Genomic DNA, 23413 nt, shown 5'->3' with positions numbered 1-23413 from the left:
CAGTGTTGGCCTAGTGGCTTCAACGTGCGACTCCCATCCCTGGGGTTGTAGGTTCGATACCGGCTGGCACATTTTCTTTCTATGTTTTACATTTAACATTCGCTCGAATGGTGAAGGAAAACAACGTGAGGAAACCGACTTGCCTTAGACCCAAAAAGTCGACGCCGTGTGTCAGGCACAGGAGGCTGATCACCTACTTGCCTATTAGATTGACAAATGATCGTGAAACAGATACAGAAATCTGAGGCCCAGATCTAATGTAGCGCCACAGATTTATTTTATTTATATAAAAAAAATATTCATACAGTTTTGCTTTACACATAACAATTAATATTTTCAGGCACCGGCCGTTTAATATCACTATGCGACGACAACAGTCTACACCTATGGGAAATAAATGAGAAGTCACTAGTGGAATTAAAGAGTCATGCCTTCGAAGGCAAGAACAAGAAGATATCAGCGATGTGTATGGAGTCGTCGGGCAAGAATTTGTTACTTGGTACTGAAGGAGGAAACATATACACCCTTGATGCAGGCAGTTTCAGTATGAGCGAAGACGTCATTTATCAAGATGTGGTTATGCAGAAGTGAGTATATGTTATATACTTCATTAATATGTAAAAAATATATACTACAAAACTTAAGTTGAATTGTTATTTAAATTCGACTCTACAAATCTTTTAGAAATAGCGACTCTAAGTCTAAATTTCATCAGTTAAATCATATGTATCTCGAAGTACTTGTTAAGTCGAAATCTCGAATATTTTTGCATTTCCCTTAACATTCGAGTTATAGTGATTCCACTATATTACACTTCCAATATTAGTTTTTACTAGTATTTTTCAAATTTCTTATTCCGGATTAGGTCTGGTACGTAGCAAGCCTAAGCGCTTAACAATGTTTTTTTTTAATTGTTCAGCCCTACCTACCGTAACTACCGGCTTAGAAGGCTTAATATTAAGCCTAATTTGTGAAAAATAATTAAGCTAATTTGATTAAAAGGTGTGTATTATCCGCCTCAAACGAATATCTCTCCTACAAACATATACCAATCTATACTATATATATTAATGCAGTAGCATTTAATGATGTTACATATTTTATTACAACACTCTTACACTTCTATAATTAAATACCAGAATTAATTTCTACAAGTTCTAGTTCAAGTTACTATAGAGAAACGAAATCGAATGCCTTGTCTGTAGAACAATTTACGGTTCGTAATAATTGCAATTGGTACGTTAGATATTGAACTCGGATATTGAAATAATTTAGCTTATTGTGATTGTTTATCTTCCAGCTGTCCAGAAGACTTCAAAGTAAATCCTGGTGCCGTGGAATCAGTTTGTGAACACCCAAAAATTCCAACCAAAATCTTGATTGGATACAACAGGGGTTTAGTCGTGCTATGGGATAGACAGACATCCACACCTACACACACCTTTGTATCCAATCAACAGTTGGAGAGCTTGTGTTGGAATGACGAAGGTATGTATATCTTTATATATATAAATCTTCTGTACCTATGTATGTCACTGAACTCCTCTTAAACTATTTGAGGCTGGACTGATTTGAATGATTTTTTTGGTATGCGTTTGGGTGGCGCCCTGGATGGTTTAGATTCACAAATCAGATGGCAGATGTCCAGGTTATTTATTAATACAGCAAATAAAAAAATAAAAATAAAATATGTTTACTATGGAACATAAGATACACGTATCACTTATTTCACGTCATTAAATTTGAATCGGTAGATTACTCATCGGCAAAGAAGACAGAGTGTAGACCGAGAGAAAAAGCCAACGTAAAAAACTCTCGGTGCTCTTTTAAAATAGCAAATCATCAAACAACACTTATTTTAAAACAAATATCGCAAATTAATTAGAATATATATATAAATCTTCTGTACATTTGTTCTTTATTAAACTACTAAACAGCTTGACAGATTTTTATGATTTTTTTGTATGTAAGACGTGTGTTCTGGACGTCTGTCGGATCCGCTAGTAATATATAATATTTTGCCATATATTATACTAACATAAATGAAGTCATTTATGTCTGTTTGTCCACAAATTTCTCGAAAACTAAAGGGGTATTCAAACAGTACAGGTTTCATCAAAATCGGTTCAATAGGTATTAAGATATAAGGTTAATAGTATTGTTTATCAGAAGGCATGCTTTTATTTTAAATTGATTTTTATTATAATTTTTTCCTTTTTTCTAAATTCCAGGCGAGCACTTCACATCGTCCCACAACGATGGTTCGTACGTGACGTGGGAGGTCGCGGGCGCGTCCAGCGATCGACCGCTCAAAGAGCCCGTGACTCCGTACGGGCCTTACCCTTGCAAGGCCATTACGAAGATACTCAATAGGAATAGTGTTCATGGGGACGAGATCATTATATATGCAGGTAAAATTTATATATAATTTAATGCAATGGCAATCTTTCATGTTTTAGATTTTTAAAGTGAAAACTTCTTTAAAAAAGAGTACAACGCCCCGTACACTTTTTTTAGAATGGGTAAAAAAAATTAAACTCGCGTCAGGACACGTGACCTGATCGAAAATTCGTAAGACGGATGGAGAGTAGACAGCCGGCGCGGCGTATTTAATGTAAATAAATTTTCATGTTTGTGTACGATAGCGCAATAAAAAAATATTGTATTCTACCACATAAATGATAGTACTTTTATACAGATAATTAAAGCAATTCGTGCAAAATTATTCCCATTCCAAAATGTCAAAAAAGCACAACGTTGCAACCCGTATTTTTTTTAATATAAATGTTTCAGCTGTAGAACTCACTTTATAGCAATATTAGTTCTGAAATTTTTTTAAGACTTAACAATTCAAAGTAATGTAGTCAAAACGAACAGTTTTATTTAATTATAATTTACATTTGTAATCAGATTGTATCACATTTATACTTAATAGTGTGGGATTTGTATTTTAATTAATTTTTTAATCTTTCAGGTGGTATGCCCCGAGCATCGTATTCAGATAAATACACTGTGACAGTACAACAAGGCGAGAAACATGTCGCATTTGACTTTACAAGTCGGGTAAGTTATTATTATTCTCAAAAATAATCTATCATTTGTTACAAGCTCAATTTTCGCAATAGACTGATTTCAATAATTAATATATTTATAACGTTCATGCTTGCTTCATGCGTTCTAAAATTAAGTGTTGAATATTAATCTCTTTTGATATATATATAAAAGGCCGGCAACGCACTCGCGAGCCCTCTGGCATTAAGAGTGTCCATCACAAAACACCTGTTCTATAACAAAAAATATGTAAAAACATTTTTAATAAACGATTTTTTGTTCTTCGGTTAAGACACGCAGAGATAATGCCAATCTTGTCATAAAAATATTTTCGAAGCGATTAGTAACTAGTCAAAAAATACTTTCAGGTGATTGACTTCTTCACAACCACCTCGGTACCACCAGATGGAACACCCTTGCAAGAAGATCGTCCACAGACTCCCACGCAGATTCAAGTGCAATCTGTGAATCAAGTTGCCGCTGCCTTGGTGAGTTTGAAAATACACAAAAGATATATGTATATAGGGGACCCTTGTAATGCTATACCAGAGATATAGTACGGGTGGGGCAAGCACTTTTTTGCCCATACCTAAACCACCCCTAATTCTTCTATAATTTTTCAGTGTTACTTGTAATTTTATTTTTGTTGATTTGGTTGTTACTGTAGAATAACTGTCAAAAAACCATTTATTTTTATTTTTAAACTCTTATGTCATTTTACTGGCATAATCATGAAGTAAGGACTTATTTATGTTATTAATAAATAAGTAAAACTATGGACAAAAACACATAATAATATTTTAACGTACATTGACGAAATGAAACATTTTTTTCTTGAGATTATCATTCTACAACTACGATATGCACTTCTACCCTTAATATTTCTTTTTTATCGTTTATCTTACAAGGGTTGTCTAGAAGAGATCGCTTGTATAAAGGCCGCCCGTTGCATTCCTAATAATTTATGTTTTTATTTTAATGTAACGAAGTTAAAATAAAATAAATAAACGAAAAGCATAAAGAAATATCAATAAAATACACAAAAAATATTATTTAATAAAATGTTTTATCCACAGGTGGTCCTAGTGGAAGAAGAATTAGTGGTGATAGATCTATGCGATGCAAAATGGCGGCCTTTGCGCCTGCCCTACCTCGTGTCGATACACGCCAGTGCTATCACTACGGCGTACCTTGTGGACAATGTGGCTGATACAGTTTACGATAATATTGTGGCTGCCGGTGAGTATCTTTAACTTCATATAGCTTTGTCCTTATCACTCGTATGTAATTTTGCTGGTAAATAAACAGGACAAAACAAATCTACTTTTCAATAAGGGAGCGTTCAAGTATTACCTTACGAACTTTTGTAAAGCGTTACGTTGCGGGGCGGGGATTGAATTACGCGTTATTGTTAAAATTATTTTCGACTTTCCAGTACTTTACGCCACATAATGGTAACTTTTAGGTATAAAGTGACACTGGGTGGTCAAGAAACGTTTTACTATAAGGTACAGAAAAACGTAACGGCACGTTACATGGGGGGGGGGTCAAGAATCTCCAAAAATTGCGTGACGTAATACTTGAACGCTCCCTAACTCAAATTAAATTAATTGACTTGAATAACAAGAACAAGATTATTTTACGTCCGGATTCTTAATATTATTCGAAATGTCGATGAAAAATTGCCTTTAAATTTGACTTCTAGAAAAATCTATGCTTCGTAAATGTTGAGATAGGAATGTATGAAACGAAATAAATAACAAGAGAATTTTATCATAGGATAAAAAAAACGTATACTATATGTGTAATACCGCGCTATTTATAATAATAAATATTTACAGATCTTGGTATTTATAAGTTTTATTTTCAATGAATTAATTAATTTAAATAATATTCATTTAAAGACTGGATAATCTGAGCATAACTGGATATTAAAAAAGCTGGTGTTTAAATAACCATACATCTTGGTTCCATAGACAAAGTCTGTAATCATTTGTACTAATTTGCTTAAAAATTAAAAAATATTTTTTTATTTTATAAGTACATATCCGATTTCTTATAACCGTGACTTCAATAGTAGTTTACGGGTCGTTAAAATAGTATGACAAAATTAAATAGGTTAATTTCAATGTACCAGGTGAGAAGCAAATCGAGGATGTATACTCGGACAGTGCTTGGCCCATATCCGGTGGTGACGTGGAGCCAAGCGAATCGGCCGATCGGCAAATCCTCCTAACTGGCCACGAAGATGGCTCCATTCGCTTCTGGGATGTCAGCGGCGTGGTTATGACGCCCTTGTACAAATATACCACTTCGCATCTCTTTAGGTCAGTTCGAGTTTATATTATAAGGGGTTTGGGACTTTTCAAAGTAGATTTCGCGATTTCAATAATTAATTTAGGTATTATTAATAAAAAAAACGGCATGTAAGATCACAATATTAAATTAATCTATGTTTTAAGTATTATTCATATCTTTGAGGCCGTTCAAGTATTACGTAAGCACTATAGGGGGAGGTCTTTGATTTTCTTATTTGGTGATTACGTCAACAGTAATTTTTTTTTTTACTCATATTACCCACACATTGTCTATGCTTAAAAACGAAATACATTTTCGAGGATTCCTCCAAAAAATTAATATGTTTATTTATGTATTACTATTTTTTAGAGCTTTGCTTACTGTTGAGAATGGGGGGGGGGGGATAAATTGCAGTAAATCTGCTTACGTAATACTTGAACAACCCCTTTTGACTAATCTATGGTAAATGTTGAATTGTAGTAAATGTAACGAAATTTAAGTACAGATTTTCGTATTTGATGGCTAGATATGATTATTTGCATCCATATCCATGAATTTGCGTATAATGTAGCTAAATTTATTATGCTTTTTGATGCTTGCTTCAAGTGGACTGAAAAGATCGAGCGCAAGGTAATTTAGCTTAATATATCAGGCTAATGTAGATTTCACTTCGCTTTTTCCCTGTTTTCGTGCATTTTTTGCATCTAAAATCATAGATTTTGACTACTGAAGTGCTAAATCGTTTTTCTCTAAAATCTTTTTAGTAGTTATAGTTTACGTATTTTATGGGTTGCTGACCCGGCGAAATTCGTACCGTGTTACATTAGCTGAACTTAATTAAAACATATATTCATTACTTTATTAAGAAATGAACACAACAGATGATAAGCGTCTGAACTCATGAATTTTTGACAAACAATATATAGTCAATCCTTTTTCTAAAATCTAAAACACGCCATTATCTGAATATTGTGGATATACCTTGTCGATTTGAAACCTTTATTTAAACGAACTGTACGCACGAAAAATCATGAGTGCGTTACCTTGCGCCGCGTCTATCTATCTTCCACTTGATTGGCCTATGTGTCCCAGGAGAAGAAAGACAGCGGCAACACACAACTTACATCTTCACGTCAACTGTTTATAAAGTGTAATTAAAAGTTAATGTGGTTCTCATAGTTTATTACAAAAATTGCGACAATAAAGGTTAAATTTGTCAATTAAATTGTAGATTCCATAAAAATTATTCAATCTATTCATAATAGTATGCATTAATTGTTTTGTTATGACGTTATCACGTTAAACTATCGTCTGTAAACCGACTTTACAGACAACCATTTAAGAGGTTATACTTAGTAAATATATATTACAGTGGTGAAGAAATCGGCGAGAATAATGACAGTCAAAACGAAGAAGAAGAATGGCCTCCTTTCAGACGCGTCGGTACTTTCGACCCATACAGCGATGACCCGCGACTCGCAGTCAAACGGGTGAGTTCTACGTCGGATTAACATGTCGTAGCCTGAGTATAGAATTGATATTATTTTGACTTGGCGAAGGATTCTTCAAAAATTTTATGATTTTATCTAAAACTAACGGTTTCAGACTATCGTTTTTTACACGCGTTAAGGTCGTCTTTGAAAGCGTATGTAGAGGCGCAACGGGCACACGCGCTTCTTAGCTCGTATAAGTTCGCAGTTTTGGAAAGAGTGTATTAAAGTGACACCCTACATCTTTTTCGTCTTCTCAGTCAAAGGCGAATAAGTAACGCAAATAGTTTTTGTCAGAATCCATGTTGATACTGACACGACGCGACTATAGACCAGTGCAGATAGCCTTCAAAATAAATAAAAAGTGAAAAAAATTACAGTAGGATGAAACCCATTAGAAAGGCAGGGGAATATGATCAAAATGAAAGGAAAAATAAATTACGGTCGATCTGAGGTCGGGAAGGGGTGGGGGGGGAGTTTTAAGGGTAAAAAACGGTTTATCTCGATTTCCGGCAAAACTACAAGTCCTATCGAAGAAAGTTAAATGGCAAAGTTGGAGGTAATAAAAAGATCTAAAACTTTTGTATTTACACATTTTTCACATAACCTCAAAATTTATGTGAAAAATTCAAAAAACCAAGTTTTTGGTTTTTTATTTTTATCTTTAACAAAAATATTATTTTTTTAACGAAATTTGGTGAAAACTTACCTTTCTATGTCCCAAATACACTGTAATTTATTTGATTAAAAATATTTATTTGTTCGCCTTATTTTGAATTAATATCGAAAAAACACCCTAATTTTCAATCGAAAATTCTGACGTCAAAATTTCAGCTTTTTTCAAAAAGTTGGTGTGCTTTCAGTTCGTTGAAATCTCTACTTTCCTATGGTAAAAAAAAATATATATATTACCATAGTAAATCTTCTCAGAAAACGCAAAAAATCGTATGCAGTAACGCCCAGACCTGTCATCCCCTTCCTTACTTCTCTATGAAATACGAAAATTTTAGCACATCTAAAGGCTAAACTTTTTTTTTTAGGTCACTCAGGTATATATAAGTTATCTTAAAATAGTAATAAATAGGCATCTGATTATAATTTAAAGAAGATTCATAGAGAAGTAGGGAAGGGTATGACGGGTCTGGGCGTTACTGCATACGATGTTTTGCATTTTCTGAGAAGATTTTCTATGGTAATATATATATATTTTTTTACCATAGGAAAGTAGAGATTTCAACAAACTGAAAGCACACCAACTTTTTGAAAAAAGCTGAAATTTTGACGTCAGAATTTTCGATTGAAAATTAGGGTGTTTTTTCGATATTAATTCAAAATAAGGTGAAAAAATAAATATTTTTAATCAAATAAATAACAGTATATTTGGGACATAATAAGGTAAGTTTTCACCAAATTTCGTTTAAAAAAATAAATTTTTGTAAAAGATAAAAATAAAAAACCAAAAACTTGGTTTTTTGAATTTTTCACACCAATTTTGAGGTTATGTGAAAAATGTGTGAATACAAAAGTTTTAGATCTTTTTATTACCTACAACTTTGCCATTTAACTTTCTTCGATAGGACTTTTAGTTTTGCCGGAAATCGAGGTAAACCGTTTTTTACCCTTAAAACTCCCCCCCCCTACCCTTCCCGACCTCAGATCGACCGTAATTTATTTTTCCTTTCATTTTGATCATATTCCCCTGCTTTTCTAATGGGTTTCATCCTACTGTAATTTTTTTTGGTTTCAAAAATTATCGGCACTGGTCTACTACCGGTTCGAGCGAACACGCCGAAATATGCCAGATTAGACATAGTCATAATAGAAATAATATTACAAACAAAACACACACACATACATTTATATTTTTTTTTTCATTGTTTTTGATATCTCTCATTTTATTTTTTCTTTGATTATTGTTATTTTGTGTGTTTTTGTTCGGCATTTCTCATTCGGTTCGCATCAATTGTGTAATGCGTGTGTGCTGTGGCTGTAATTGGCCCTGGCTCAGCATTATGCTGTGGAGCAGAATGTTCAACAGCGCAGGTCATTCTGCCACGCGCGTCCGGTTTCCGCGTATGCTGAAACGACTAGTCTTAAACGGCCCTAAGCGGCTCGTATCTTCGCATCAACTATAGAAACAGCTCAGAGATAAATTGTTATTTTTATAGTGAAAGAATTTTCATTATTAAAAATGTCAATGTTTAGGAAATAATATCATAAATTACTAGGAAATCCACTAGTGAATACATTTTTATTAACGTATTGTCTTAATAAATTACAGGTAATACTTTGCCCACTATCTGGTATGCTGACAATTGGTGGCGCAGCGGGACATATAGTTATGGCTAGTTTGAAAAATAATCCTTCCACCGCTGAAGTTAAGGTATGAAAGTATATTTTTAATATTTATTAGGCCAGACCTAAAATGTTGTAGAGCCACTGGTTTTTTATATAGATTTAATTTATTACTCGCTTAGCATTGATAGAAAATTATAGTATTTTTTTTATTTTCAGTCATTATCTGTGAACATAGTGTCAGATCGCGATGGCTTTGTATGGAAGGGACACGATCAACTCACATTACGTTCGGGTGCGCTTTCTTTCCCTCAAGGATATCAGGTAAAGATCACCCTATCGTCTATAAAATGTTTAATTAAATCAATTTAATTCTTTGCTTGGTATTCGGTAACGTTTTGAGCCTCTATTCATGTTTTGAATAATGGGCCCTTGATTTATAGAACTGGACACTTTGACCTTTAAAAAAAGATTTTAATTAAATTGCCTCTACGTTGTAACGATTATTTATTTCCGCACAAATTCCGGCCAAAAAAGAATCTAAAACTGGGCTGTTACTTGATTTTTATTGCTCTTGATAAATTGATGTTATTTAATATTTTTAAGGCAAGTGCTGTGGCCCAAATATCTCCCCCAGCGGCCATAACATCGTTGGCTGCGCATTGGGAGTGGGGCGTGGTTTGTGCGGGCACCGCCCACGGTCTCGCCCTTATCGATGCGTTTACTTCTACGCCTCTAATACACAAGTGCACGCTAAATCCACATGGTAAGATTTTCTATTTTAAATACTATTTTGTATATGATCACTATTAATTATTAATTTATCTGAATTTGTGTATTTATTCATTTGTTTATATGTTATCGTTTTCTGGCATTGTAAAATATACTATACTTTATGAATAAACAAGAATAAAGGAGCAGCGAAGAATTTCTTGACAATGCTTCTCTACGCCTTTCATTTGTCAACTCTTAGTAAATGTAAATTTAGAATTATACGTATAAATTTTACTAACGTTATTTTTTTATTTAGCTCTAAGTATACATACTAACAAATATGCATAAATTAAATATGAAAATAAATGTTTTATAAAAAAATAACACTCAAAATACAATCAATTAAACAGAATTGGTCTCACTATCATAGTCTATGAAAATAAATGGTAACAAACACGGAACTATCTTTAGTCCACGTTTTTAGGCGGCTATATTCATAAGCAGTGGCGTAACAATAGGGTGGCAGTGCTGGCAAAATGCCAGGGGGGAGCTCCAAGAGATATTATGTTCTATGAATGAATGTGAAGTCTCCAATAACGCATTGGGCTAGCGTGGGGACCACAGACCATTCCCACTCGCCTAAGAGAGGAAGCCTATGGCCATTAGTGGGACATATACAACGTGTAATTGAGTACGCTGAAAATCTCGAAGTTAATTAAAATTAAACTGACGTGACGATTTTTACTGATAGGGCCCCATCAAAAGAATTTGCCACGGGCCCTAGATGTTATGATTACGCCACTAATTTTTTTGTTAACATATAAATATAGCTGTCTTGCAGTGAAGTTGATTGATTTAGTTTTTATTCATGGTGTTAATATTTTTACGATAAATGTGAAATAATCTTCAGACCACTCTGGAGCGGGTGATACGCCTATATCTAGAAGAAAATCCTTCAAGAAATCGTTGAGGGAATCGTTTAGAAGACTTCGGAAAGGACGTTCACAAAGACGACAGACGACTGCAGCTAGTCCCACATCGCCGGCACAGGTACATGTATAGATTTTTTCGCAGTACAATCGCCTTTTTTATGTATATCCTTAAAAAAGTCGTCATAGTACATTTTAAATAAAGATTTCTGTATCTGTTTCATGATCATTTGTGAATCTATTAGGCTAGTAGGTGTTCAGCCTGCCTGACGTATGCCGTCGACTTATTGGGTCTGAGGCAAGTCGGTTTCCTCACGATATTTTCCTTCATCGTTCGAGCGATTGTTAAATGCGCTCATAGAAAGTCCATTAATGCACAGCCTGCGATCGAACCTACGACCTCAGGGATGAGTCGCACGCTAAGCCAACACTGCTCAACGTACAGTATATGAATTTTTAAAATATGAAATATGGTTGATTTTACTTAATAATTATATATATTAATAGCCCGCCAAGAAGGTGGTTGAAAAAATAGCAGAGACCGACGAGGCAGTGAAGCCCATTGAGCGTGCCGTTGAAGCCAGGTCTAATGATGACGCTTTTGGCTCTATGGTCCGATGTCTCTACTTCGCACGCACTTTCCTTATTAACAGTGAGTACACAAGTATTGAAACGCATATTAAATGTGTTCTTTTACGCAAATAATAGGTTTATTAATTATTAAGGCGGGATATTAGGGTTAATCTATATTATTATACTTATTAAATGCAATAATTCATTTAGGAGAAAGTGATCACTTTTCCAAGTCAAACAAGGAAAATATAAATTAAATTTATATATAAACATAAAACGTTATTATTTTCATTCGTTATTTTTTTTAATTCTGAAGTAGTAGCAGTCTAGTATCCAACTAGTGTTTTTGGGCATTAGGAGATGATAATTGAAAAGAACCAATTGTTAAAAGGCCCGCAACGCATTTGTGAGCCGTCTGGCAATGTGAGTGCCTATGGGCGGCGGTATCACGTAACATAAGATGAGTCCTCTGCCCGTTTAACCCTGTTCTGTAAAAAAAAAACTTTTTTGTCGTGTTCTAACCCGCTCAAACAGTAAGAAATGATTTTTCTACAACTGTGTAGCCCGTTCTAAGCTACGGCAATGTTCTGTCTGTACTGCTTCATTCCCTGAAAAAAAAAAGTTCTATTTTCTGACGACAAAACGACTAAAGCACCGAAACAAAACCTTTTATTTAATTCCAGCACAACATTCGGTACCAACACTATGGGCGGGCACGAACAACGGGACCGTATACGCGTTCACTATTAACGTACCCGGAGCGAATAAACGGAAAGAAGATCCAGTAAGTTCTATAAGATCCTTGAAACTGCAAAAGTTTTTCACATACTAAAGTATGTTTAACCATTTGTTGTATATTCCCATGATTTTTGAAGTGAAAACTTCTTTAGCGGCGTTGTACACTTTTTTTGGAATGGCTAAAAATGTTAAACTCGCGTCAGGACACGTGACCTGGTCGAAAATTCGTAAGACGGATGGAGAGTAGACAGCTGGCGCTGCGTATTTAATGTAAAATAAATTGTCATGTTTGTGTACGATAGCGCAATAAATAAATATTGTATTCTACTACATAAATGATAGTACTTTTATACTGATAATTAAAACAATTCGTGCAACCCGTCGTTTTTTTTCTATACTTTAATGAAATTGACGTTCCAAATACTGTCGTATTATCGATGACATTAGGAAATTTACCTTTTTTTTTAATTACGTGTTATTTTTTCAGGTAACATGTCAACTAGCGAAAGAAATACAATTAAAACATAGAGCGCCCGTGATAAGTATCACAGTACTTGATGGCGCGAGTGTACCTTTACCGGACCCGTTAGAAGTGAGTATATTTTAAAAGGAGAAATGGAGTCGTACAGAAATTATTTCAAATTTAAATTTTCGGACAACACACCAGTGGCTTTAAAAAAATTATATAAATAAAATTTATGGTTAAGGGTCATACTTGACCATGCATATTATATAATTAAAAACTATTAGACTGCCATTTCTTTTTTTTTTTGAAATGGCAGTCTAATAGTTTTTAATTAAAAAACGCTTAAAATAGAATTTTTTAAAAGGCTTTGTGCATTATATAATATGCATGGTCAAGTATGACCCTTAACCATAAATTTTATTTATATAATTTTTTATATATATATAAAATTAGTTTTTTAATTAAACATTATTAACCTGTCATTCCTTTTTTAAACAGGTCTGTATATAATGTTCACTTACAAGTATGTTTACAATGCAGGTCGAAAGAGGTGTGGCCCCACTGCCCGAGAGCGGAACCCACCGAGTGCTGATCGTCTCTGAAGAGCAGTTCAAAGTATTCACGTTGCCCTCACTCAAGCCACACAACAAATACAAGCTCACAGCGCATGAAGGTGCACGGGTAAGCTTATATCTTTATTTATTTTATTTATTTACACTTCGTTGCAAAAAAACAATAAATGAAACACAATACAAGAAAATTATAAGGGATGCAACGGGCGGCCTTATCGCTAATAAGCGATCTCTTCCAGGCAACCCTAGTTAAAGAGAAAAACTAAAAAAAAAAAGAAACATGATTCGTGCGAGAAGTGCAGAAACAAATATATATATATACATAGTACCTTAATCTAAAGTAATACAAAAAAAAATATTAACAACAGACTAAAAACTTAAAAGCTAATCTTACAAATACATGGACAGCAAATAGTGATGTAAAAGGAAACATAAGATTTATACAAGTCACGATTGATCAGGATAGGATAAGTTTAAGAAATGATTATATAACATGGATAGAACCGTGTTTGCTAAGTTACGATGTTTTTTCTTTCCAAAGAATGGTTACCATGGTAACGAATACCATTCTTACTTTAGTCGAAGTTTTATGGTCAGTCTTTATTTTTGTGAATAGTTTTCGTCTAAAAATATATACGCATTGGTTGATTTTTAAATTATAAAAAATAAATAACTAATTAAACTCCTACTTAAAATACTCTTCTGTCTCTTTCTGTCAAATTATATTTTCTTAATGATGAAAAGACAGGTGACAACTTTAGTTAAAAACTTTACTTCCAAGTAGGCTTATTATTATTTATAAGTAGTAGTAGTAGAAAACACGGTCCACTTCACAAGGCACGTTCTTATGCGTGGTATGGTCTTACCTGGTAGATACGAACTCCAATTGTATAAAAAAGGCCGGCAACGCACCCACTGTGTTCATGGGCTGGGATGACTGCCCTTTTTGGGCGTCCCGTAGGCTCTAAGCTCTACTTTTTTCCCGTTACAAGTTTCTATTCTACTTCAATAGGTCCGACGTACATCATTCGCTTGGTTTGAATGCGCAAGCGGATCCGAAAGACATCGCGAGTGGTGCCTGATGTGCCTCACCAATTTGGGAGATTGTCTGCTCCTCGCCACCGATCTGAGGAGACAAGTTAACGCTGCCGCCGTCAGGAAGGAGGATATCAAGTGAGTTCATAAGAAATATATTGACATCTTTTTGAAGTGAAACTTCTTTATCGGCGTTGGATAAAAATTTAGTATAACATTTTTTAGTTACGCGTCACATTTTTCCGTTACGCGCCATCTTTTGAAGTGAAACTTCTTTATCGACGTATGGGAGAAATTTTGTAGCAGGTTACGCGCCATGTTGCTTTTTGAAGTCAAACTCCTTTATCGGCGTTGGAAAAAAATTTATACACATTTGTCACATTTTTCGGTTACGCGCCATCTTTTTCTTGTCCCTACCACGGTTGATCCGAAGTCATTAGTAACAAAAATTACAGTAATTAGTTAAAATGAAATAATTGTATTTGTATTCATGTCTATGATAATAAAAGCCTTTTGTTAAACTTTATCTAATTTAACTTTATTTAACCAATTTCTGTAAAGTTGCATATAGTAGATCATTTTTCGAAAAATAAGGTCATAAAGAAGTTTCACTTCTTACGTGTGTACTGTGTACACCTAGTACACGCACACATTTTTTTTTTAGCTTTTTGCCGGTTTAGTGGGCGCCATGTGGGTAAAGTGCGAGCACAAAAGGCACGAATAATTATCGTACAGCTAACATCAGGGTGTTGGTTTTTTGTGACGGTGTGCGCGTAAAAATTTACTCTCATAATTTTTCCCTAACGCGCCAAAAGAAGTATAACTTCAAAAATATTTTATAAAAAAAGCAACACTCAAAAAACAAGCAAATCAATTTGTTTACAACATGTACACAGCATGTTAGAGTTTTTATACGATGGCAGATATTTAAAAAAGGCAATATGGCGCGTAACCGAAAAACGTGACGATTTTGTACACAATTTCTCACATACGTCGATACAGAAGTTTCACTTCAAAGTTGTGTATTTTACATAGGGGCATAAGAATTTTAGAAAGGCTAGGGTGGCACAAAAATGCTTGGGAAACTGATCTAGGGTCTAATTTTTTTTTTAATAAAGCAGTTTTATTGACCCTTATATATTTATTGTTTCAGTGGTATTTCAACCTTATGTTTCTCGAAACGTGGCGAAGCTCTCTACTTGCATTCATCGTCTGAACTTCAAAGAATAACATTGTCAGCTACTAAGGTATTTATATTTTATTTAAACTGCTATACATGTACCCTCACTTTCTCACCATCAAACAACACAACCGAATTAGGTATTACTTAGTTAAACGTATATAATAGTATCAATTGCTTATACTGGGAATAAATAAGGAGCGTTTCTCTGTGAATACAAAAGAAACAACATTTAAAGCCTATATTCGAGGTTTTATAAAATAAAATAATATAAAGAATAAAAATAAAATATAAAAAGAGTTTGTATAGGAAAATATATTATGTTTTCCTTACACGTATTTAATAATTTGTATTAATTTTCCTTTTGTAAATGTTTGAACTTTTTTGTATATATCTTTAACTTTATCTGTCATATAATTGTTTATTGTTATATATTTATCATAGCTGTATTTTACGAAAATTTGTAGATTACGAAATAGCCTAAGAGTAATGTAAAAAAAAAGTTTTAGGATTAATTTAATTTTAATTTGGAAATTTGTATTTTTTAGGTGACGATAGCACAATGCCACGTGGCCCTTTCACCTTGGGCCTTAGCGTTAAAAAGTGCGGCCGAAGAGACCCCACTCACTAATGGAGAACACAAGGTATGGTCTAAAATTCATTAATATCCAATTGTAAACACTAATGGCAGAACAATGTACCTACCTATACCTAAAAATCGCTTCTAAGGCAAAGACATTTGCTTAAGATGTTTGCCGGTATCTGTACTTGCCTATTAGAAAGATGATTACGAAACAGAAATCCGATGCCCAAACCTAAAAGTTTATAGCGCCACTGGTTTTAAATACTCATTAGGTTGTACTGATCATCTACTTGTCTGTATGATTGAGTTATGAATGTTAATAAATTTTATGAATATATTATATGGTAATAAATAAAGATAAATAATATGATAATAAATATGAGTGAAAATAGCATTTTTTGACAATATATATTTATATATGTATTGCTTAAGAATCTTATCGTGGGACCCTGTGGTTCCAGCGCATTTACTTTTTTATTTCCAAGCGATAGCTATTATAAACCTAATTTTGATATATTTCGTATTACAAAAAGTCATTATTGTAATTTATTTGTTATGTTAAGTCTGTTCATTATAGTTCGGTACTGAATATAAACACAGACCAACACTATCTAATAAAATACCGGATTTCGGGCTTCGGATTTTGCATTTGTTTCTAATAGACATGTAAGTGCCTAGTGTCATACATTAACATTAACATAGAAAATATACCAAAGTCTGAAGCCCTCTGAGATAATTTCACCAGAGATGACTTCATCACAAATATTGGTGACCTTTCTGTTCGTCTGCAGTGCTCAATGTATTTCATATATATCTGTCACCGTAAAATTGTAAACACCGTTAGATTGTAATCTATCTCGCGAGATTATGAACTGTCGAAAGATTGTGAACCTCAACGTACTGCTTACGATTTAACGTATTTTTTATTCGGTAGATTGTAATCTATCAATGTGAAACCGTCAAATTACAATCTTAAAATTGTTAGTTAACTATGTATGTATGCAGGAAGAAACAGCAGAAACGGCTCACGACGTGACGGCAGCGTCAGCCGACATCACTGTTGACTCAGTGAGGGACCACACCCAACCCACCTCCGACGTACCACCGGAACTGAATATTAATTTGCAGGTATTTCAAAGTTATTTAGACTTCAAATATCTGTGAAGGTTATACGTATAACCAGAAATGCGTGGATATATTTCAAAAACTGCTAAGCTCATTTTAATGAAACTTACTGTTCCCTAAGTTGGAATATAATAATTAATCATATTTAAATGTAAGTTAAATACAACAATATCATATACGTATCGGTGAAATTGGTAAGCTACTTCTTTTTCAATTGCGTAACAATTTTTAATTGTGTAATAAAAAATACTTCGAAAAATATAATTAAAAAGGTTTTATTTTATTACCTAGATATTTTACACCCATGTTTTTATTATATAAATTATATATTATTGTTATGCATTTTTTTATATCTTTGTCCCATATATATTAGGGGCCATCCATAAAGTACGTTACACGAATTTTAGGACTTTTGAACCCCTCCCCCCCCGTCCTTGTCACAGGTTGTCACATTCATTCATCAACCTTATACCCCCCCCCCCCCCCTCCTGATGTGACGTCACACATTTTTTAAATTTATGTATGTATTTAAAAATAATTGAGAGAAAACATCTATTTTCATTTTTTACTTATTTTTATTAAATAATAATCTAATAAAATCAACATAAAGTCCAACATTTCATAAAACCGAAAAAACACACGACTAGTTAGAAAATAATAAACGATTAATTAAAGATAAAAATATTTATATTTTTTGTATATCAATGTAAATATAGATCAAGTTCGTAAATATTTAAAAAAATTAATTCACATCCAAACTTTGCGTTTTAGTATTTTAAATTTTAACATGTGACGTCACAAAAGTATTGACCCCCCATGCCCCTTGTCACACGATGTCACACTTCGGTGATACCCTCCCTCCCCATTAACGTGTGACGTACCTTATGGATGGCCCCTTACGTATGTTTGACGTTCATATTACATTTGTAGAATTCGCAAGTGAACACAAGTTCCATGGTGGTTAAGACGACGACTCGGACGACTGTCAACGAAAACAATGTTGATGGCGCTACCACCACCACTAACACCACTAACACCACTTCAGAAAACAGTGAGTATACAAGCAATTGCCTTAGGACAAATTTCGCTTAACGCAAATTATGTTCCAACATCTTAAATCTGTTTAGTTCTAAATATTCCCACAGAGCGCTGCTCAATTTTTCCATAGTAATTTATTGTTAAATAAAATGTATTTTCGAGTAACGTCTGTTTTGATAAATCATCTTAAATAATTTATTAATAATAAATTTTAAAATGTGACGTATTTGATAAATTTCTTTTACAGTCTTACCTAAGCGTAAGATAGTCGAGACACAGCGACTAAGTATGACTTCCGTTTGTCTCGAATGTATTCAATTTGATAAGTGATACTTAGCGCTGAGTTTTGTTTGAATGTTACTCTAAGACATTTTAGTATTACCCCAGCTAAAGAGCTTTTATTATTTAATAGTATTTTATATACTCATATTAGCAATACTTTATATAATAATGCTGAGTGAGTAGTATTTTTACCGATTTTGCTTGCTAGCCATACATATATTAGAAATATATAAAGCCTGAGGGATAATGAAGCAATTAATTGTTAAAATTGGTACAGAAGTTTCTGATATTATACGTTACAAAAATCGTTATCTAGTCTTACTAGTGTTAGACTAAACATTCACTAATTGATTTTAATTAAATAAAAAAAATTTATGATACGTTTAATAACATAATTTACGTATGCAGCAAATTCAAGTATATTATTCCTTAAGAAATGTGCATGAATGTAGCTTTGTAGAAGATTCGGTTTGGAGGCAAAAAAAATTATAACAACATTTATTTCTTAATGTAGATTTTGACATTTACTTAGTGATAATTAGCTTTATAGTACATAGTATCGCTTTTACCCGTTTACGATTCCAAATCAAATAGAATTTGCTCACTTAAATGATTGTATGTACAAAATAAACCTGTCTCCTTCATTACACAGTCTATAAACAGAGAAGGCAATGTTTGTTTAAATAGACCGCAGAAAGATTTAAGAATAAATTAATAATATTTTGTATATTAAAATCGTTTATACTCTGTCTGTTTAATCTATTTTTAATTCCGTAGAATCCTGACAGCTATCATTTTTGACATGTCAGAGATGACAAACCTTTTGGCCAGGCACATTTTTCAATTTCAATACGAATCTGAATATCTGAGTCTATTCATATATTTTATTTTTTAGTGAATCTATCCATTTTATTAAGTGCGGTGTTCCACATTCAATTTCATCACTAACAATAAAAAACACAAAAGTAATGATAACATTTTATTATTTTAAAAAGGTTTACTAAACTTGGAATTGGTAGGCAGTGATGCCAGCTTAAGAATAAAATAAAGTAACTAAAGTTAATTCGATATATTGTTCGACATATTTGTTATTTCTGTATTAGGTCACTTGACTAAGTAAATATTTAGATTTACCTTTTTGTAGATAGAACGTGAAAAATACGTCGCATTTTAATTTGGATCAAATTTGTACCTTTTTCGGTGGAGAACTTTTTTAGTAGCAACACTTATGTCAGAATTCTACGGAATAAAAAATCAGAGTATAGATAGTATTAATTTGTCGCTTCATATACCATTATACGTTTGTTTGTTGTTGACTGGCGCTTTATGTTTTGTTTGTAGTCCTAGAGCACAGTCGCGAGGAAGGAGTCATCACGCGCATTGAGGTATCCCACACTTTGCTTTAATATTCCCGTTGTTTGACAAAACCACTTTTAAACGCTTTATAAACTAACCAACCACACCCTTTTATGACAGATTAATTGGGCACACCTTTTTAATATTAATTATTTTGCTGTTGAATCCAATGAGGCAGGGGTCCTTGCAGGCTGCAGCTCAATAGCTTTGAACTTACGACGATATACTGGGTTCTTGGAAAATTTAAAACAATTTAGACATATTGTAATAAGTAAAAACTTTTGTGTTTTTAGACGCACTTTAAATTAGTGCTAAGGTGGATTTGACAAATAAACTATTAACTAACCTGTATCATCAAACTAATCTCATAAAAGTATTCATAATTAATTACATAAAAGTATTCATAATTACAAATAATTATAAAAAATATAGTATTTTATATTTCATGCATAATTTATCCGTCAATTGTCTCTGACACATTTGTGTAAATTGTAATTTTCTCACGAAGATTTTCTTTCGAAATGCAAGTGCTAATTATGATATGATAAAATTCCTACGTAATTCAGTTGACAATTACGCTTCAACTTTTTTTTGTTACAAGTGTTCTATGAGCTTAGTTTGATGTGTACAGGTCTTTATAAAATCCAAAGCTTATATAAAAACCCTTTTAAAATATTGCAATTGTTGACAATTTCTTTTTATTTCTAACATACTATATTATTGCACGTGATGATTTTATAAATTTCTTTTAACTATATTAATATAATAGCTCTTGTATTGTCACATATACTCCATAACAATAGAATTTAATATATAGGTAAAAGCATTATTTTTAGGCAAATTTACACATTACTATCTAAATTTTTAATACTTTATATATCTTTACAAAAAACATATAAGTATAGTTGTGATATCGGCTATAAACGAGTTTGACACAAAAATGACTGAATCTAACTTTAATTTCAATATAATCGTGGTAAGATTTATCAAAAATAAATGATTAACATACTCAAATAATTACGTAAAAACGAATCAGTGGAATATACAAAATATTTTTGTAAAATAATTCAATGACCTATACAAAAATTCTATTGGAATGAAGTATGTCTAGACTTGCACGACGTAATCCTTGTAATTAACAAATACTAACCATTTTTAAAACATTAACTAACCTTCATGTGGCGTCCGCTAGTGTCCAATGTCGAATCATTTTCATTTAGTTCATACATAGAGGATAATAATCCGAAAGTTCTTAAAATATGGAATATGCGTGTATTTTAGATTATTTATGATTAAAAAATAAGTTATTATTACGTTTCTATGAGAACGAAGTGCAGTGTTGTTATCACAAATATTTTTTTCGAAATATATAAAGCGTATATATTACGAATGTTGAGCAATAGCTAGAATTATACTCTAGAATACTAGTGTTTGAAATTAAATATTGGTTATTTAGTAAATAGATATTAAAGTAATCGTGCACTAATATTGTAACGATTTGATATAAACATGCATATTCCCTATAAAGAGTCGAAATTTGTTCAGAGCTCAGACACTTGCGAGCGCCACGCGTTGTCGAGAAGAGCGTGACGTGGTATTCTGAATGATGGTTGTCTGACAGACGGGAACCGTGACGGTCCCAGCCGGAACAGACCCGAAGCTGATCCTCGAAATGTTTGACCGGCAAAGGTCCCCACTCGCCGTGCCCGTTCCGCCCGCCGCTACGCCCACCGAATCCTAAAACTAAACATTCACGAACCACCTTTCAATGTAATATTGGACATTCACGCGAAAACAGATGTTCAAATCGAATTATATTTTTGTCGACCGATTAATACATACCTTAACGATTGGATCAATTGTTTTTTAATCATATCCGATAGGTTTTGGGGCATGTGACTTTGAATTACCAATGTCAGCTGTCAATAACATTTGACCAATGTCAACTGTCAAGGACATTTGAAAGCATTGTATGCGCTGTCATTGTACAATTATGTTGTATGTGACAATTTTTTTAATTACTAGCCCCGATTACAATTTGTACTAATATATCGTATAGGAATAATTTATTATATTTTGTAAATTTTATTCTTTCTTGTAAGCGTATTTTATAAGTAATTATTGCATTTTATATTTACGTAAGATTTATATTTTGCCTTAACAATTTTAATACGAATGTTTGGCAATTATATTAAGTTTGACAATGTTGTAATTGCAGTACTTAAATTGTACGACTTTTTGTATTACTTATATTTTACCATAATGTTAGTACAAAAGTTTAATGGCCATAGCACTTGTACTATTCAAGTGGAAATTTTTCATACAATTAGTTTAGTTGCAATATTTTTTATGTACCAGCTTGTTTGAGTATTAAAGTTATTATTTAAGTGACAAGTAAGTTCTATTTTCAAAATAGAAATTAATTTAAGACCGCATTTTATTAATAATCAATTAATTTTTACAAATTTTTAATTCATAATTTTAGTTAATCGATTTAAAATTGGCAGCTTTATCGACAAAGTTTTGAATTTGATGTAAATAATTACATGATTATTGCAGTATTTAATTATGGAAACACTTGATTTTGCATTTTACATCACAATGTTTTAAGGGAATGATTATTGTTTTTAGTTTTATATTTTATTTTAATTATAAGTTGTATGTGCCTAAATGCCTCTTAAATTGGCATTGTTCGTCCAGAATGCTTCAGTTTTATTATTGTACAATTATCCTTGTGCTATTGTAGTATTTTTAAATTTGATACGAAACATGCTCTTTGTATCCAATTCTTACACGAAAATAAAACATAAGAAATAAAGACGCTGTTATTTATTTTCCACTGAATAAGGCATAAGCAAGCATAAAAAAGTATTTTCCTCGTTTTACATAATACAGAATATATTTTTTTGAAAACACCACAGAGTATATAAACGTAATACTAAGAGTGAACAACTATGGAAAGGCCCCCAGACTTTTGAATTCAACAAGTTTTTTTTATCACAAAACAAATGGGAATATGAGGCCCAGCCCTTAAAAGGTATTTTTATTTTATCAGCTATTGAAAATCTATCTGTTTCATTGTTACATTGCTGTATACGACAAACAATCTGAAACATTATACAAGTGGTGGAATGCGTTCTTCATTATTTGTGCCTTGAGATTGCGAGATTTAAATCGGGAAAAAATAGGATAACCAGTAAGACTAGCCTGTCCAAAATATATAGATATATTTATTGATTGCCCGTTTGCAATCTTAACGAAGATTTACGAACTCAGTTTATTGTAATGCAAAATTATTATCTATATATCCTTATACAAAACCTAGAATACATCAGTACTACCAAAACATCTCTGTAGAAACTTTTAACCCATAGGGGTTATATAAAAATGAAGTTTCTGGCAAGTTTGGCAACCTAGTCATGGCGGAGAGAACTAGCCAGATAAATTATGCGTCAAGCCTTGGAGAAGTAACTTTCGTGACAAACTAAAAGAAAATAAGGGCCATTACCTATTATCGGAACGAACATACTAAAGCTTATCGATATCCAATTGATATCGATCAGCTTTAGTATGCTCTCTGGTCGTCTGTTATTCGCAGATACTGTGGGTATCCTGGAAGGAGTATTCTGCTTTTGTCAAAAATAAAAGCAGCGACGTTGAACATTTTGGGATCTTTGGCCTACATGTG

General features: G+C 32.9%; 1 protein-coding gene across 5 annotated transcripts in view; it reads left to right on the top strand.

Moving 5' to 3' along the window:
- The window catches only part of LOC125057733 (lethal(2) giant larvae protein), a 55084-nt gene extending 32541 nt beyond the window's left edge, over window positions 1–22543 (top strand). For 2 of the 5 annotated variants that reach the window (XM_047661595.1, XM_047661594.1), the window contains exons 4-27: window positions 341–587; window positions 1301–1488; window positions 2232–2411; window positions 2975–3063; window positions 3420–3539; window positions 4128–4290; window positions 5189–5378; window positions 5956–5979; window positions 6722–6839; window positions 9121–9222; window positions 9354–9458; window positions 9741–9900; window positions 10759–10898; window positions 11285–11429; window positions 12034–12134; window positions 12576–12680; window positions 13095–13235; window positions 14139–14299; window positions 15315–15408; window positions 15890–15985; window positions 16930–17052; window positions 17980–18100; window positions 19711–19754; window positions 21347–22543. In XM_047661595.1, coding sequence (XP_047517551.1) covers window positions 341–587; window positions 1301–1488; window positions 2232–2411; window positions 2975–3063; window positions 3420–3539; window positions 4128–4290; window positions 5189–5378; window positions 5956–5979; window positions 6722–6839; window positions 9121–9222; window positions 9354–9458; window positions 9741–9900; window positions 10759–10898; window positions 11285–11429; window positions 12034–12134; window positions 12576–12680; window positions 13095–13235; window positions 14139–14299; window positions 15315–15408; window positions 15890–15985; window positions 16930–17052; window positions 17980–18100; window positions 19711–19754; window positions 21347–21466 — 3077 coding nt within the window. In that variant the 3' untranslated portion in view covers window positions 21467–22543. Of the gene's footprint in view, window positions 1–340; window positions 588–1300; window positions 1489–2231; window positions 2412–2974; window positions 3064–3419; window positions 3540–4127; window positions 4291–5188; window positions 5379–5955; window positions 5980–6721; window positions 6840–9120; window positions 9223–9353; window positions 9459–9740; window positions 9901–10758; window positions 10899–11284; window positions 11430–12033; window positions 12135–12575; window positions 12681–13094; window positions 13236–14138; window positions 14300–15314; window positions 15409–15889; window positions 15986–16929; window positions 17053–17979; window positions 18101–19710; window positions 19755–21270 lie in introns of all 5 variants that reach the window. The other 3 variants (XM_047661596.1, XM_047661598.1, XM_047661597.1) reach the window with 3 other exon arrangements.
- Window positions 22544–23413: the final 870 nt, after the last annotated feature.

This window comes from Pieris napi, chromosome 17 (assembly GCF_905475465.1).
Source record: "Pieris napi chromosome 17, ilPieNapi1.2, whole genome shotgun sequence".
In the NCBI taxonomy this organism is placed as follows: domain Eukaryota; kingdom Metazoa; phylum Arthropoda; class Insecta; order Lepidoptera; family Pieridae; genus Pieris; species Pieris napi.
The sequence above is the reverse complement of the archived record's forward strand: the minus strand, read 5'-3'. Positions and strand labels throughout refer to the sequence as shown.